This window comes from Caenorhabditis briggsae (genome assembly GCF_000004555.2).
Source record: "Caenorhabditis briggsae complete genome, chrV, whole genome shotgun sequence".
NCBI lineage: Eukaryota > Metazoa > Nematoda > Chromadorea > Rhabditida > Rhabditidae > Caenorhabditis > Caenorhabditis briggsae.
In genome coordinates this window covers 10,622,098-10,636,640 of record NC_013488.2, presented here as the reverse complement: position 1 = coordinate 10,636,640, position 14,543 = coordinate 10,622,098, and the positions used below count along the sequence as shown (strand labels likewise).

General features: G+C 38.2%; 2 protein-coding genes and 1 non-coding gene across 3 annotated transcripts; 1 reads left to right on the top strand and 2 right to left on the bottom strand.

Moving 5' to 3' along the window:
* Positions 1-71: 71 nt before the first annotated feature.
* Cbr-crp-1 lies at positions 72-1,857 on the bottom strand (the record flags this gene model as incomplete). The annotated part of the gene is made up of 4 exons (XM_002637056.1): positions 72-209; positions 255-494; positions 746-875; positions 1,802-1,857. The coding sequence occupies 4 exons, from the start codon at positions 1,855-1,857 to the stop codon at positions 72-74; spliced, it is 564 nt and encodes a 187-aa protein (XP_002637102.1).
* A 3,588-nt stretch (positions 1,858-5,445) lies between these two features.
* Positions 5,446-12,565, bottom strand: Cbr-egl-9 (the record flags this gene model as incomplete). The annotated part of the gene is made up of 10 exons (XM_002637057.1): positions 5,446-5,639; positions 5,843-5,905; positions 5,994-6,742; positions 7,039-7,133; positions 7,214-7,297; positions 7,482-7,598; positions 10,015-10,166; positions 10,212-10,686; positions 12,053-12,175; positions 12,479-12,565. The coding sequence occupies 10 exons, from the start codon at positions 12,563-12,565 to the stop codon at positions 5,446-5,448; spliced, it is 2,139 nt and encodes a 712-aa protein (XP_002637103.1).
* On the top strand, positions 7,382-7,454 carry CBG28724. Its single transcript has one exon. It is a non-coding gene (tRNA).
* Positions 12,566-14,543: the final 1,978 nt, after the last annotated feature.

The following is a 14,543-nucleotide window of genomic DNA, read 5'->3' as shown; positions in this document are numbered from 1 at the left end:
GGACTAGGAAGTGAGTGAGCGATGATGTACAAGTATAGCACGTAGAATACTAAAAATTTGGAGCAAGATCTTTAAAGTATTATACAACACGGATTCGGCTTCTCCTCTTCAAATTTGACGCCTACAGCCGCCAGAAAGCTTTCATCAAATACACGCTTCAAGCCTTTGTGGGTGAGGGCGGAGCACGAAAAAAATTTGTGACATCCTATCTGAAAAATTTCAAGTTTTGAACGGCATTTTTGACATCTGTTTACCTCTTGTGCCACCTTTTTAGCATAATCTTCTGTGACGACACTATGTAAATGTGCACCCTCCACAAGATCATTTTTCGTTCCAACAAGCATGATCGGGACATTATCACCGGCATATTTTCTGATTTCTGGTATCCAAATAGTTCTGCATGACTCCAATGTATTCTTATCGGTCATTGAAAAGCATACAAGAAAAATATTTGTGTGTGGATAGCTCAGACATCGAATCTTTTCGTAACTTCCCTGAAAAAGTACATTTCGGTTTTATTAGAACGGCTTGATTGACCCAATTCGGGAAGAGAGAAAACTCGAAAAGTTAATTGAAAGCAAACAATTCAAAGCTGTTTCTCTTTTCTTTCACACCTAAATTCCACACGAATTGTTTGAAAGAAATTCTGTTTGCTCATCTAATTAAATGGAAGGTGTTCGTAATCGTAATCCGAAAAAATATCGGTCACTGAATTGCATTTGAAGAAAAAATTGAAAGTCCATACCTGACCAGCAGTATCAAACAAGCTGACCGCATAACTTTTGTGATCAATGTGCACCGAAACCGCCCAATTGTCGAATACCGTAGTCGAATAGTTGTCGAGAAATTGTTTCTTCGTGTAGGCGACAAGAAGGCTGCAACACAGAGGAAACAAGATAACTGGTTTTATAGAAATAAAAATGATGAATGGGTAATTGAATGAAATCGGCAGGAGGAGAGGGATAAGTGTCGTTGCGCTTGATGTGACTTTAATCGAATTACTCAACGGATTTAGGCAATTTCTTGGGATTACAGTGAGAGAGAGAGGAAAGTTGATGGGGAGAATTACGGAAGTCGTTGTTTTATCATTATGGGTTTCGGAAAGGTAATAATGTGACTGTCAATCTTTTTTATGGTTTTTTTAGGGAAATTAAAGATGGATGGGTTGAAAGAAAATAAAAAGCTTTCGAAAACCTATAGGATGAAACAAAAGTTCAGGAAACAGAGTTTGAGCTCAATTATCCCGCTTCCTGTAAAAGATATCTAAAATGTGCGATATAATGTTTATGCTATTATGATCAAAAATTTATTAGTTGACAAACTTTTTATATCAAAAACCGAGATAAATAAGCTTAAAGTTAAAAGCTAGGGACCCTTTTATTTTTACGGTTTTCTATTTAACTCAATACATCTAATAGATTGCTGATTTTCGTAAAAAAATGTATTTATAAGTAGTCCAGTGTAAGTGTCAAATACACAAATCATTCGAAAAAAGTCTTCATTTTGTAATTTGAGGCTAAAATAAATATTGGCTTCCAGAAAATATCAGAAAACAGCTTCTTCTAATTTTGTGTGGAGGAACAATAATTGTAGGAAACGTAAAGAAATCCAGGAACATCAAGGAGCCATTTCTAATTATTTAGGTAAAATTGGTCCTAATTATTTTGATTTCAGGTTCTAAAATTAGAGAACCAAACTTTCAGTTAATTTGGTAATAAGTTTCAAATCTCAGGCAGAAGTTTCAGAGTACTCAGATTCCAGCATCATTGAAACAAGAGGGAAATTTTTAAAAAATACTCACCTAGTTTTACCAGTGAACGTATCCCCCACGACAACCAATTTCAGTTTGTTCTCCATTGATTCTTCAAACGAATAAACAGATTCTTGTTTCTCTGATTATTCCTCCACCTCTTTCTTCTTCTTCTTCCAGAGGCGTTGTCTTCGTTGAGGTTTTGCACAAAAAATGAATGGATGGTTGTGTGGTGTTATCGGCGCCCCGTGTCTCTGTCGGGGCGCATATTATCATTTGAGGTGACTGAGATTCGGAGAGAAAGTGACGGAGAGGGCAGGAGGGTATCTGAATATGGAAATTTCCAGAATTATGGATTATAAGGGGAAGAGGTCGGTTGGGTTCTTGTTTTGTATCAGGAAGAGAAACATAGAGAAGTAAACAAAACCGAAAATGACGGAACGGAAAAAAAAGAAGAAGTAGAAGTAAAAGTAGAGGAACCGAAGAATCGAAGAACGTAGGCTAGGAAGGGAACGCAAGGCGTTTCGAATGCATACTGCTAGTGGTGGTGGTGGCGGTGCGCGGCCGCAAATATTTATTTGTACAATAGCCAAGAAACACGCGCGTGGTGAGACCTGACGGGAAGAAAACACGGGAACCATTCAAGAGACGCAGAATTAGACGGAAAAGGTGCAGCTGATAGGGAAAAGGTTGGGAGGAAGAACATCAGGCAGAAGGAGGGTTTTGAAGTGTTCTTTCAGTAATTAGAAGGAACACAGAGGAGGAATTGTGGTTTACGAGTGGAACAACTGGACAGAATTACAAACTGGCAAGAAGAAAAGAGACGGAGAAGTGAGAACTTTTATATTTTTGAACATTTGGTGGCGGTCGACGACGAGGAGTCACTTTGTTTCAGAACATTCAAAATGAAAATCGTATAGTTGGAGACATCGTATAGATTCGGAACATGCATCCTATGTAAGAATACTATTTGTAGTAGTTTCAAAAGAGGAGATACCGTAAAACCTCTAATAGAACGACACCCGGATCGTCCACTTTGAGCCTATCATTTTCTGTGAAAGATATCAAAAAGTGGCTAACTAGTAAAATGTTGTTGGTATCCTGATAAACATTTTATTAGTTGACAACTTTTTGATATCTTTCAAAAGAAGTGAGATATATAGGCTCAAAGTGGACGATTCGGGTGTCGTTCTATTAGAGTTTTACGGTAGTTACAGTAATTCAATTCAAGAAACATACTACTGTAACCTGAAACTATCAATGATTTTGATTGTGAAACATTCTTCATGAAAAAAATTCAGATAGTTATTCTGATGGAATTGTGGTAGATTTCAGGATGGAAATGTTAAGAAGAGTCTTGATTAGTAACGTCTCCCCCGTCTGGAAGATGTCCGGAATGACTTTTTCGAGAAACTGAATCTGGAATAAAATAATTATCTAGAAATCCAAAATATCGAACGAAAAAAGTGCGGAATCCGGAATTCGGACATCTTCAGTGTGCATAATAATTCTAAAAACACGTATGATGCTTAACTTTTGCTTCATGAGTAGCAGAAATTTCATAACAGTTCTCGCAGCAGATAATTCTTGCAGATCAACATATTTGCTGAAAATTCGTAAAAAATAAAATTCGGATCTGGAATTTGGAATAGGTGATTTTTCTCGGAATCCGGAATTTCGAATCCGGACAAAAACATATCCTCGGAATAGGGAATCTGGAATCCGGAATGAAAAAAACATTGAATCCTGAAATCTGTTGTCTTCGCCCTGGAGTAAGCCATAGTTCAATCCAAATCAAAATCTTCATATATTTTTTCCTATGATAACTCTCAAAACTATCATTATTCGAATTCCATTTCAACAGTGTACCTTATCGACAAAGATTTTCCGATTTTGTCGACAAATTTACCTGACAAATTATCGATAAATTTGTCGAAAAAAAACGATAAAATTTTGTCGATAAATTGTCGACAAATTATCGGTAAATTTGTCGAAAGTAATTTATCGGCAAATTTATCGGCAAAATTTTGTTGACAAATTGTCGATAAATTTGTCGTTTTTTTGTCGATAAATTTGTCGAAGGGGACATTTGTCGACAAATTATCAAAAATTTGCTGATAACCGCCGGAATAACTTGTAAAAAATCTCATCTTTTTTTCTAGGCCATCTGACCTGGTGGCCTAATTTTTTCAACATGAATTTTCTAGGCCACCAAACTTTTTGACGTGAAAATGATCTGATGTTAACATGGTGTGTTTGTAAGCCATTTTAACATGGTGGTTTAACTTTTGCAATATGAGTTTTCTAGGCCACCAATCTTTTTGACCTAGAAATGGTCAGAAATTCACCTGGTATGTTTTCTAGGCCATTTTTACATAGTTGCTTAGAAAAATCAAAGCGCGAAAGTTAGGCCACCATGTTAAAATGACCAAAAAACACACCAGGTGAACATCAGATCATTTCTAGGCTGAAAAGAATCGTGACCTAGAAAATTCATGTTGTGAAAGTTGGGCCACCAAGCCAGATAGCCTATAAAGTTTGCCTGGGTAGGTTCTTCCATCATTCTAGACGTCCTAGGAAAAATGGTAACGATATGATTTTTTACAAGTAATTCAGGCGGTTAATAGCAATTTTTGTCGATAAATTTGTCGATAAATTGTCGACAAGCAGCATTTTTATCGACAAATTTATCGAAAACTTGAATTTTTTTTAATAAAAAAAAACTTGAATTTTTTTTATATAAATTTTGTTTTTATCGACAATTTCTCGGTAATTTTTCGATAAATTTGTCGAAAAGGGCGTTTGTCGACAAATCATTTGTCGATAAGGCACACTGCATTTCAGTGACATTTTTATGACTTTTGTGGCATCGTATGACGAAAAAAAATAACAGATTGGTCATATATTTCGAAATTAGGTAACTGATAACTATGACCAGCTAAAAAATTAAAAATTAATTTGATCTGGAATATTCGACTTCATCTTATTAATTAGGAACAGAAACGATTACGAAAGAAATTCGATTATGACCAATCAAAATACACAACTTTTCAGTAAACGATTTTTTGAAATACCAAAAATGATGAATTGAATAAACTACAATTTGGGAGGTTTGAAGAATGAAGAGCTGTGTCATTTCCCACCAACAAATCCACTTGTCAAACAATTGTCGGACTGTCTGTTTCCACCCTCTCTAACCCAAAAAAAGTCAGGTTGGAGTGTATACATGTATTTTGAATGTAATTGAGAACACATTGAAACATTGATTCTTTTATTGGACATGTATGTGCGCAGAGAGGGGAAAAAGTTGGAGACCAAAATACAGAAAGAGGAAAAACAGTATGAGAAACAAACAGGTCTGATACATTTCAAAATAGAAAAGTCTGCACTTTTTATCACAGTTTTTGGAATTTTTGGAAGGGTAAAGGAGAGGAAGAAAAACACGTTAGACGTCGAGAAATTGTACCCAGGAAGAAAAGAAAGAAGTGTAAAGGGATGAAAAGGAATGTACCACGTAAAGCAGTACGGTATCTCGGATTGGATTGGAAATTGAGTCGGGAGAAGAAAACATTCGGGATTGAAATATATACAAGTTGGAAAAGTTGATTGGGGATGGAAGAGGAAATTTTAAAATTAACCCGTTGTATACTTGGATGGAGGTGACGAAATACAGAAAAAGGTAAACATGGATGTCTTCAGATAATGTATTCTGGATTATCCGTTGGTGGTGGTGGAAGATCGTCTTCATCCAGATCTTGATCACTGCTTGTGGAGCTACGACGCTGGTTGGATCTCTCTGATCGGTAATCATCGGAAAGCGATTGAATACTGTTTCTTCGTTCATGATGATGATGGTGGTGACGAGATTGAAGTGTGGACAAGGAGACACCTGAAATTTTCACAATGAGAGTTTTCTAATTTTTCAGTTTTATGGATTTTTTTTCCTAATCCATTCCAAGCTACAATAAGCTAGTCAAGTTACAATATTTCTACAGTAGACTGGGAATACAGAACTGAAAGTATTCAATCAGCCATGCGCCATTCCTCTATTTCGTTAGACTAGGAGTAAGCATTCACAAAAGCATATCTTACCGGAGTCTGTAGAATCCGGATGAGCCAAAGAAGACGTGGATTGGTAGTCGTTGCACGAGTCTACTGAAATCACAACAAACACATTTCAAGCAAAAAAAACTCATGCACGAGATGTCTAATTTAGCAGTTCCTAGTGTCTCATTATTTTTACCTCTGTCTTCAGACGCTGCAGATATGATAGTTGGGTCAGAAGACGTGGATGGGAACATACGAAGATCGAGTTTGTGCAGTTCGTGAGTGCTTGGAGCCTTCTTGGGTCTAGGGGGAACGTCGAGTTCATCAGAATCCGGAGGAGAGCTCGTTGGATCGTTTTCTTTCTTTGATGTACACGCCCCATCTCCTTCTTTTCCTTTAGTCAATGCCATATCTCTCTCTGATTTATCCATGTACCAAATGGTGATGGCAAATCTGTGACGATACACTGGCATGACTTCGTGTGGGTTCCTACGGTCCGACCAGAAAAATACAAGACGATCCGCACGTGGATCAATGTCCATTGGAGTTCTCGATGTTTCTGGATAAAGCCTGAGTGTTCCTCCGTCTTTAGTCATATCCCAGTTTTCATTACAATAATAGATGGTAGTGACACATCTGCCATCTTTAACTGGATTATCCACATGTTTCACATATCTAGTTCCGTTTCCTGGATAGATAGCAAGCATTGCTCGAGAACGTCCTCCGATGTTATGGTCGATCCGTTTTTTGAAATGTTGGATCACAGAATCGATCATTGAGATGAGCAATCGAACTGTGGCAGCATCCTTAGCACGTGTATCACGTCCATCGTACCAGTAAATATGGTCGGATCGAATATCCTTGATGTGACTCTCGTCCTTATTCTTTCCTTCCATCACTTGTCCAGGACCGAACAATCCTCTTTCGTAAAGACGCTCGATCTCTCTGAAATTAAGACGTGTTGACTGTATTTTCAGGATTTCTGATTCTTAGAAAAACTTTGTCTAGACTCTTCAGTAGTAATGTTAGAAACTTTAACATAGCTTTTTGATATTTTCTACCATGACTTTATGAATTTTCTCTCTTATTCGCTTCTTCCGATTCTCTACTTCACGCGATCAGCTGTGATGCACAATTCATGAGAATGACGAGTTTACGTGCGAATACAACACATCTGCTTCGCTTGTTTACCTCCCATCGTAACCGACTGAATCACTACTTCCCGCTATTTAGATACTCACTTAGCTGTGTATTTGTAGTGATCCGAACCCAGAAAATTGTCAACAACTGCCCATCCGAATTCATTGAGACTTCTGATCACATGTTCGGCGATATACTGTAAAATATACAGGTTACGGTATATTATGTATTTCAGTCCAGAGTGGGATACTGTAGTGGGATACTGTGGATACTCACCCTCAATCTCATAACCATAGCTTGATGAAGATTGACTACCAATCCCCTACTCTGAAGGTGTCTCTGATGTTCTTGTAGGGTGGTCTGCAATAAAAGGAAGGTTTCTCTACTTTCTCTCTCACTCATTCTCTTTCTAAGATGAAGTTCGTTTTGGGAAGGCAAAACCGTGGCCGTGTGGCCTAATGGATAAGGCGTCGGTCTCCTAAACCGAAGACTGCAGGTTCGAGTCCTGCCTCGGTCGAATGTTTTTTGGAAATTTTTCACTTACTGAATAGACAACATTCTTGTTGTGATCCTTGTAGACGATCTTAGGGTCAGCTGTACTGGTTGGTGTGGGTCTTTTGCGTGGCTTTGGAGCAGATGAAGTTCCGTCTGTTTCAATGATCTGAAAGTGCAAATTGTAATTACTCAGGTGAGAAGGAAAAGTGGGCAAGAGATAGACTAGTTTACAATTTCCTGGTGTTTTTTCAAAGATCACAACACAGATTCAATTGGCTCAATAGCAACACCTGTTCCTGTTAAACTTGCAAACGGACTAAGCGGATGTTTGGTTGAAGAAATGTTATGTTCTTTGTACATATTCCGAACTGATCTGATTGATCGAATACTCATACCAATGATTTTCTTCCCGTTGGGTATGGCTGCCATCGATGGTGTGAAGACATTAGGGAGTGACTACAGTAGGCAGAAGGTGCTGCGATTGTTCGCAGTGGCATATCTGGAGATACGATGAACTGAATGGGAGGAAAAACGAGAAAAAACGGACTATCTGACTAGGAAAAAAATAGGAAATTTATGTTGCCATTGATAGACGGCTGAAATGGGAAAACAGTAGAAGAAGCGGTAGATGATTCGAACGATGGGAAAGATGTGAAAAAGGAGAAAAAAGAAGAAAATGGTGGTGACCGGGCGGTCGTAGTCGTCGGGGAGGAGACCGAAACATTGACTACGTGCGCACGATTCATCGTGTTTTGCACGTTTGGTGCGAAGGGACCGCCGTTTGGTAAGGGAGTACGGTTTGGAAAAACAAGGATGAGGAATCGGAGGACACAATCAGTGCAAAAAATGGATCGGAGGAAAATTCATGTAAGATGGGTGATCAAGACGATAGATAAAGGTTGGGACTGTAGAAGAAATTAAAGGAGATTCTAGTTTAAGAACGGGAAAAATTGGGATTATGAGCACGAGGAACCATAACTTCAGAAATTCAAAACCATGGAGAATGAGCTCAGATCATAAAGAGAGGCTATTTTTGCTGTGGAAAGAAAAGCGAATGGAATGAACTGGCAAAATATTTGTTTTTCTATTCTTTGTTTGCCCTTTTTTTGTGTTATCCGGTTCGGTCCAGACAGAGCCAAAAGGCAAGTTATCATGAAAAGAACAAGAACGATGTAAATTAAAACTAAGAGGAGAATTCTGTGAAATGTTTATAGGAATGAGCAACGGTTGAGTTTGTGTGCGTGATGAGGAGAAGCGGGTGAATTCAGCAAAACGTGCCAAAATCGAGAATTGAAAATGCGAAATTTTCTGCAACCTAGAGGAAAAAAGGGGAGGCGGAGAAAAAAGAAAACGGTGCTGATAACAATAAATGTGTGATAAATGCACAGTGTTGATCTGCACGTCGTCGCCTTTCAACCAGTGGTCTTTTAACTACCGTAATCTGAATTTATTTTAAGACACTTTTTAAGACACATGCGACTCGATTATCGAGTTTTCAGATAAATATCTTCTTTTACTCGTTCTTTTTCTGTTTTTTCCAGTCGCGTGTTGAGATGAATTCCCATGCTTGTGTTGATGTGAATTTCCGGCTTCTCGCTCTTCTTCAGGCCTACGTGACATTCGCCTCATATTTTGTTGAGTAGACATTCACACGAGGAAAGACGCCGTTCCTCGTTTACTCGACTCTCGGGCAGGGAAAATGAAAAAAGCGAAGGGAGGAGGAAGGATTCCGAAGGGCTGGACGATGGGAAGAGATCGAAAAGTTATTGGAAGATGAGGGTGGAGGAGGGAGAAGAGAGCTACGTGAACTTTGTCACTTTTTGTGGAAGTAGATGAAAATGAAAGTGAGAAGAAGAGGAAGAAGAAGAAGACGAGTCTAATGAGTGAGCACCAATATATCTTGGCTGTGCCAGGGAAAGAACAATGCATCGAAAAAAAAACTAATGGGTGGAATCGGATGAGATAAGAGGATCAGAGATCTGGCACAAGGGCTACGGTGGGATCACCGAGACACCAGGAAGCTTGACGTTCAGTTCCAGTTCATCAAAACCTATTCAGCTCGTACAACATCGTCTAAGAATGTATTCTTTGAAAAACCCTAAAAGAACGTAATAACACATTGTCTACGTTCAAACAAATGTTGTTTCCATATGTCACCTGATTTATTGTCTACAACCCATTCGATCCTTTTGAACTCATGATACTCCCCTTCTATGCCTGACCCTACCACACCCCAATCGGACGAGTATCAACATTACACAAATTGGTTGCTATTTTTCCTGGTTTCCTCCTTCGTCGTCGTCGTTGTATAATTACTAAAAAAGAGCACAAAACGGCAACGGAAGCCGATTTATTTTGGTTTTGTGTGAGGCACAGAGTGGCTTGGCCAAACTGCCATTTTCCGAAGCATTCCGCCCGCCACTCCCTTTTCACAAATCACGTAAAATTCGGGAGGGCTCGAAGAATCTGCACGTTGGCATGAGCCTATTTACGGACATTTTCCGTAATGGGAGCCAATAAAAAAGTGTTGTGACCTTTCGGAATAGGAATAGCACTAAACGAAAGTTTAAAGAAAAACTTACCTGGATATCTGGATCATCAGTTGGTATGAGTCTCTCTCCTCCAATCATCATTGGCTCATCGGCGGCCGTCGGAACGGCGAGGGATACTGTAGACGGATGGACTAGTGGGGCAAGAGAAGCGCCGGAATCTCCAGCTAGACTCAAAACTTGAGCTGAAATTCGAAATGTTTGATTGAATTTCTGAAAGAACAGTATACCTAATTGATTAAGGTCGCTTTGTGCAGTACTGCTTGCTGATAAAAGAGCCAAAGAAGCCGATGACAGACGTTCTAGCGATGCTTCATGGGACATGGATGAAACCGATTCTGATGAGAGGGAATTGAAGACGTTGGTATTCCTATACGGTTTGAAGGCACTTCCTAGACTACTAAATGATATTGCGGGTGCTGGGTTCTCTATCCTTTGTGGTATTTGAGTTGGAATAACTGGTTCTGGTTCTGGATTCGTTAAAATTGAGAACGTTGGTTGAAAATTTGGCACCGGTTGACTAATGATTGGATTATGTTGTAATGATAGAAGGAGTGATGTTGTGAGTGCAGAATCATCAAAAGTAACGGATGGAGGTACTGGGGCAAGAGAGGCAGGTATTGGCTGAGGAATCGGATTACTCGGTACCATCCCTCGAGTTTGTAATGACTTGCATATCATTTTGTGGGTGACCCAGTCGATTCTCTAAAAAAATTATGAAAGGATTGTGAACAGATTTAATGGGTGAATAACTTTTTTGAATTTACGAATTTTCAGAGTTTCTGAGCATGGGCATAGATTATAGTTTCTTGTTGTCTGTGGATATTTTTGCGAAAAATGATTTTTTCTACTTTTTCATTTCCTCTGGAACATTGAAAACATGAAAAAAAAATTCTCAGCAAGAGAAGCATGGGAAAAAAACAATGAAATGTTAGGATATTTTTAGACTACGAGCCAATGCTTGTTTTTATACAAATAAACACAGACACCTCATCATGTCCGTCGAATACTTCTTCTCTTCTTTACTCTTGAAAATCGCCCGATTTTGCCTACGTGATATTAGCGATGTTTTAATTTGCGCAACGGTGTGGCAGAATTTCGGGGGAATTACATAAACGGAAAAAAGGTGCGATCTGAGTCGTTGGCTGAGCATAAATCAGAATATTTATGAGAGAGGAAAGACCTTTCTCAAAGTTTATTTTGTTCTTTGTCACATGGCATTATAGAGTATCAAACTCAACCAGGAACAGAAAAAATGTATACAAAGTGGAACAAAATATAACTTTTGGCTTCGTGCCACTTTTTCTCGATTCCTGTCAAAGATATAAAAAAGTTGTCAACTGATAAACTGTTTATCATAATATCAGAAGTGTTTTGCCACTTGACACATTTTTGATATCTTGCATAGGAGTCAAGAAAAATTAACTGAAACTTGACTGTATTTAGAGGGCCTTCTATTACAGACTTTAACCAGATAATTTCAGAAGACTGTCAGTTTGTCATTGAATTGCTCGGAAAGTTAGTATGCTACTAGCAGGAAACCTCTGGAAGTAGGAAGTTTGTTTCTAAAAAGCTCATTTCGTGGAGTGCTCATATTTCATGGATTACTGTAGATTCTATCAATTATAATCCCCTGGCTCATCTCAGCTTTCTTTCCATGTAATTAAACTGTAACTTTTTACTTTCTTAAATTGTTTTCCTATTGTGTTCGATGTTTTTCGAAATAAACAAAGCGCCGGGGATCTGTCTTTTTGTCTGCGCGTATTTATTCTTCTTCTGTTTTCTGAACAAGCATCCGCTGGGCAGCCAGCCAGTCAAAATGTTTGAAACAACACGTTCTCGCGCAATATGCAGGTTTGCTCAACGAGTTGTCAGAATATTTTCAGATGATCAAAAATCGAAATGAGTAATAAACAAGGAACTAGAATCAAGAAAAGCTATAAAGAATGGATCAGAATGACCAACAACTTTCGAATAGCTGTTCCATGAGAATAGGGAGTAAACGTGCGAACACTTGTTTTTCTAATCAGTGAGAATCGTTTGTTTATCATCTGGACACCACCCAACTAACCTGATGCTCCTTGGAGCAATAGGACACTGTTCCACAGAAAAGACATGTCTGCAATTGATTGGGTGAAAAAGAGCTTCCACAGTATGAACATTGTAGGATTGTGGAAGAAGATGATGGCAGCATCTGGAAAGAAGATTCCTCTAGAATACATTGTCCGAAATTATAAAATCATCAGTATAATTTTCGATGATAAATCCCCCACTTTTTAATCTACATTCAACTTTGACTCCACTTATTTTGATCGCTGTAAAAGATACCAAGAAGTGAACAGACAAAGTATTGTTGATTTTATGATGAACATTTTGCCAGTTGACCATTTTTTTTTTATATTTCACAGAAAATGCGATATATGAGCTCGAAGTTGAAAGGGACGTTCTATTAGGGTCCTTAGGTGATAGAAGAACAGAAAAATTTATAGAAACTGACCAGTGAAGCGAAAAGTGATGAAGTAGAAGACGTTGCTCCCTCATTGATTTTTGTACCTCCTGTATCACCAAGTGAGGCGATGCTCATGACATGTGCTGCAACTGTGGACACTTGTGTGTGTGTTTTAATCAGGGTCAGAGAGAAAGAAAGATGGAAGGTATAGGTAGAATAACAGAAAAAGTAGGTGAACGTGACAAAATGAACGACGTGACAGTGATTGTTTGCATTTTTTCCTCTTGTGTGCTCTTCTCTCGCTGACTCTTTTTTTCTCCAATTTCTTATCATCGAAAAATTATCTCCATCTTAGTGATCGATTTGCACGTCGTCGTTTTTAACATTAAAAAAGGGTCACGACCAAGAGAGAAATAGTATGAAGTAAATAATGTTAGAACTGTAATGATAAAAAAGGAAAAATTTATGGGAGTGATTCTGATTAGGATTTAATTACTTCAGTTCAAAGATTTGATTTTTGTTACAAGAAGAGTGATGATGACAAAAGTTGATTTCGATCAAGAAAACAGAAAATAACCTCTTCTTCTCTATTATTCAAATGAAATTCAGAAAATGTCGGCATAGAAAACAACAAATGGTTTTTTTTTGCAGACAACAGAAATCACGAGGGATTATACCAGTAGGAGACTGGAGAGAATAGTACGAATGTTTTTGGCAAACTGTTTAACACAAAAAAAGAATCGATTAAGTGACCTTCTGAAGACGTCTAGATGATAAAATGATACTGAACTCACATGAAAAAAGAGCAAGGATCAATTAGAAATTATTGGGAAATTATTTGAGAACTTTGTAGTTAGATCAAAATCATGCGGTCCGTTTTCCGGAACCACTTATATTTTTCAAGTGTCCTTCGCGGGTGAATTATAAAAAATGAGTGGAAAACGTTCTAAATAGAAAGGGGGTTATTCCTCAGATAAGTAGGTTACCGGGAATTTCAGAAAAAATATTTTTTACAAGATCAGAATCATATGACATATATATATATATATATATATATATATATATATATATCGAACGGCAAGTTGCTTGCTAATCAAGTTTGATTGAAAATCATCACATGGTCACGACGACATCAAATTGTCATCAGATTTCTTTCTACTTTTTTTTTGTGACAACACAAAATGTTGCCATTTATTCAAGAGGTTGTTTGGTGTCAAAACACTAGTCTTCTCAGTTCAGAAGTGATGGACGAGGAACGTGTTACGTCAGATGGGACGCACTTTTTTACACTCCCCACACCTCAAGAAATTGGAGGAAAAAGAAGAAATGAGAAGATAAAAGTGTAGAGGACAAGGGAAAAAGTTGGAGAATAGAAAGTCAGACGGGTGCACTCTTTCTTTACAAAAACGATCATCGACATATTTCGTTCCCGGCCTATTCCAAAGATCACTCTCATTCTTTATGGGCAGAAAAAAGGGAGACGAGGAAAAGTATAAGAGTGATTAGGGCTTCAAAAATACATATGAATATTTAATTAAGCAACTAATGGCTCTTGGGATTCACAAATCAAAATCGAAATAAGCTTCTGACTTGGAATAAAGAACTTTTGGGGGTTCAAAAAGCTTCTAATTAGAGGAGCGTAGAAAAAAAGACTGAAGGGTGCGCGGGGAATGACGAAAAGAGATCTTTCCTCTTTCAATTCTCTCTTTCTTCATCTCATTCTTTTCTTCTCACGCACATACCACATAGGAAAGGAAAATGAAAGAGGGCTACAGAGAGATAGAGAGAACCACATACTGTCTACGTGCGCAAACGAAAAATGGATAAGATAGTATGAGACGGAGAGAAGGGAATCGGGAAGAGATCGGAGACGCAGCAGGAGCAAGGAACGTGAAAAGCGCACGCTCACATGCCCGCGCATTCTGCTTCTCCATCCGACGCTTCACTATTTCGAATTCAGCAAAAGGTGTGAAGAGATTCGGAAGGAATGGTCTTTGAGTTCTCCGGATGATGCAAATTTTTTATCTTTATATTTCAAACTTGCTACTGATTTCTCAGTCAACAACAGCTGAGGAATAAGAAGAACTAGAACTAGGTTATAGGTGCAGCAAAA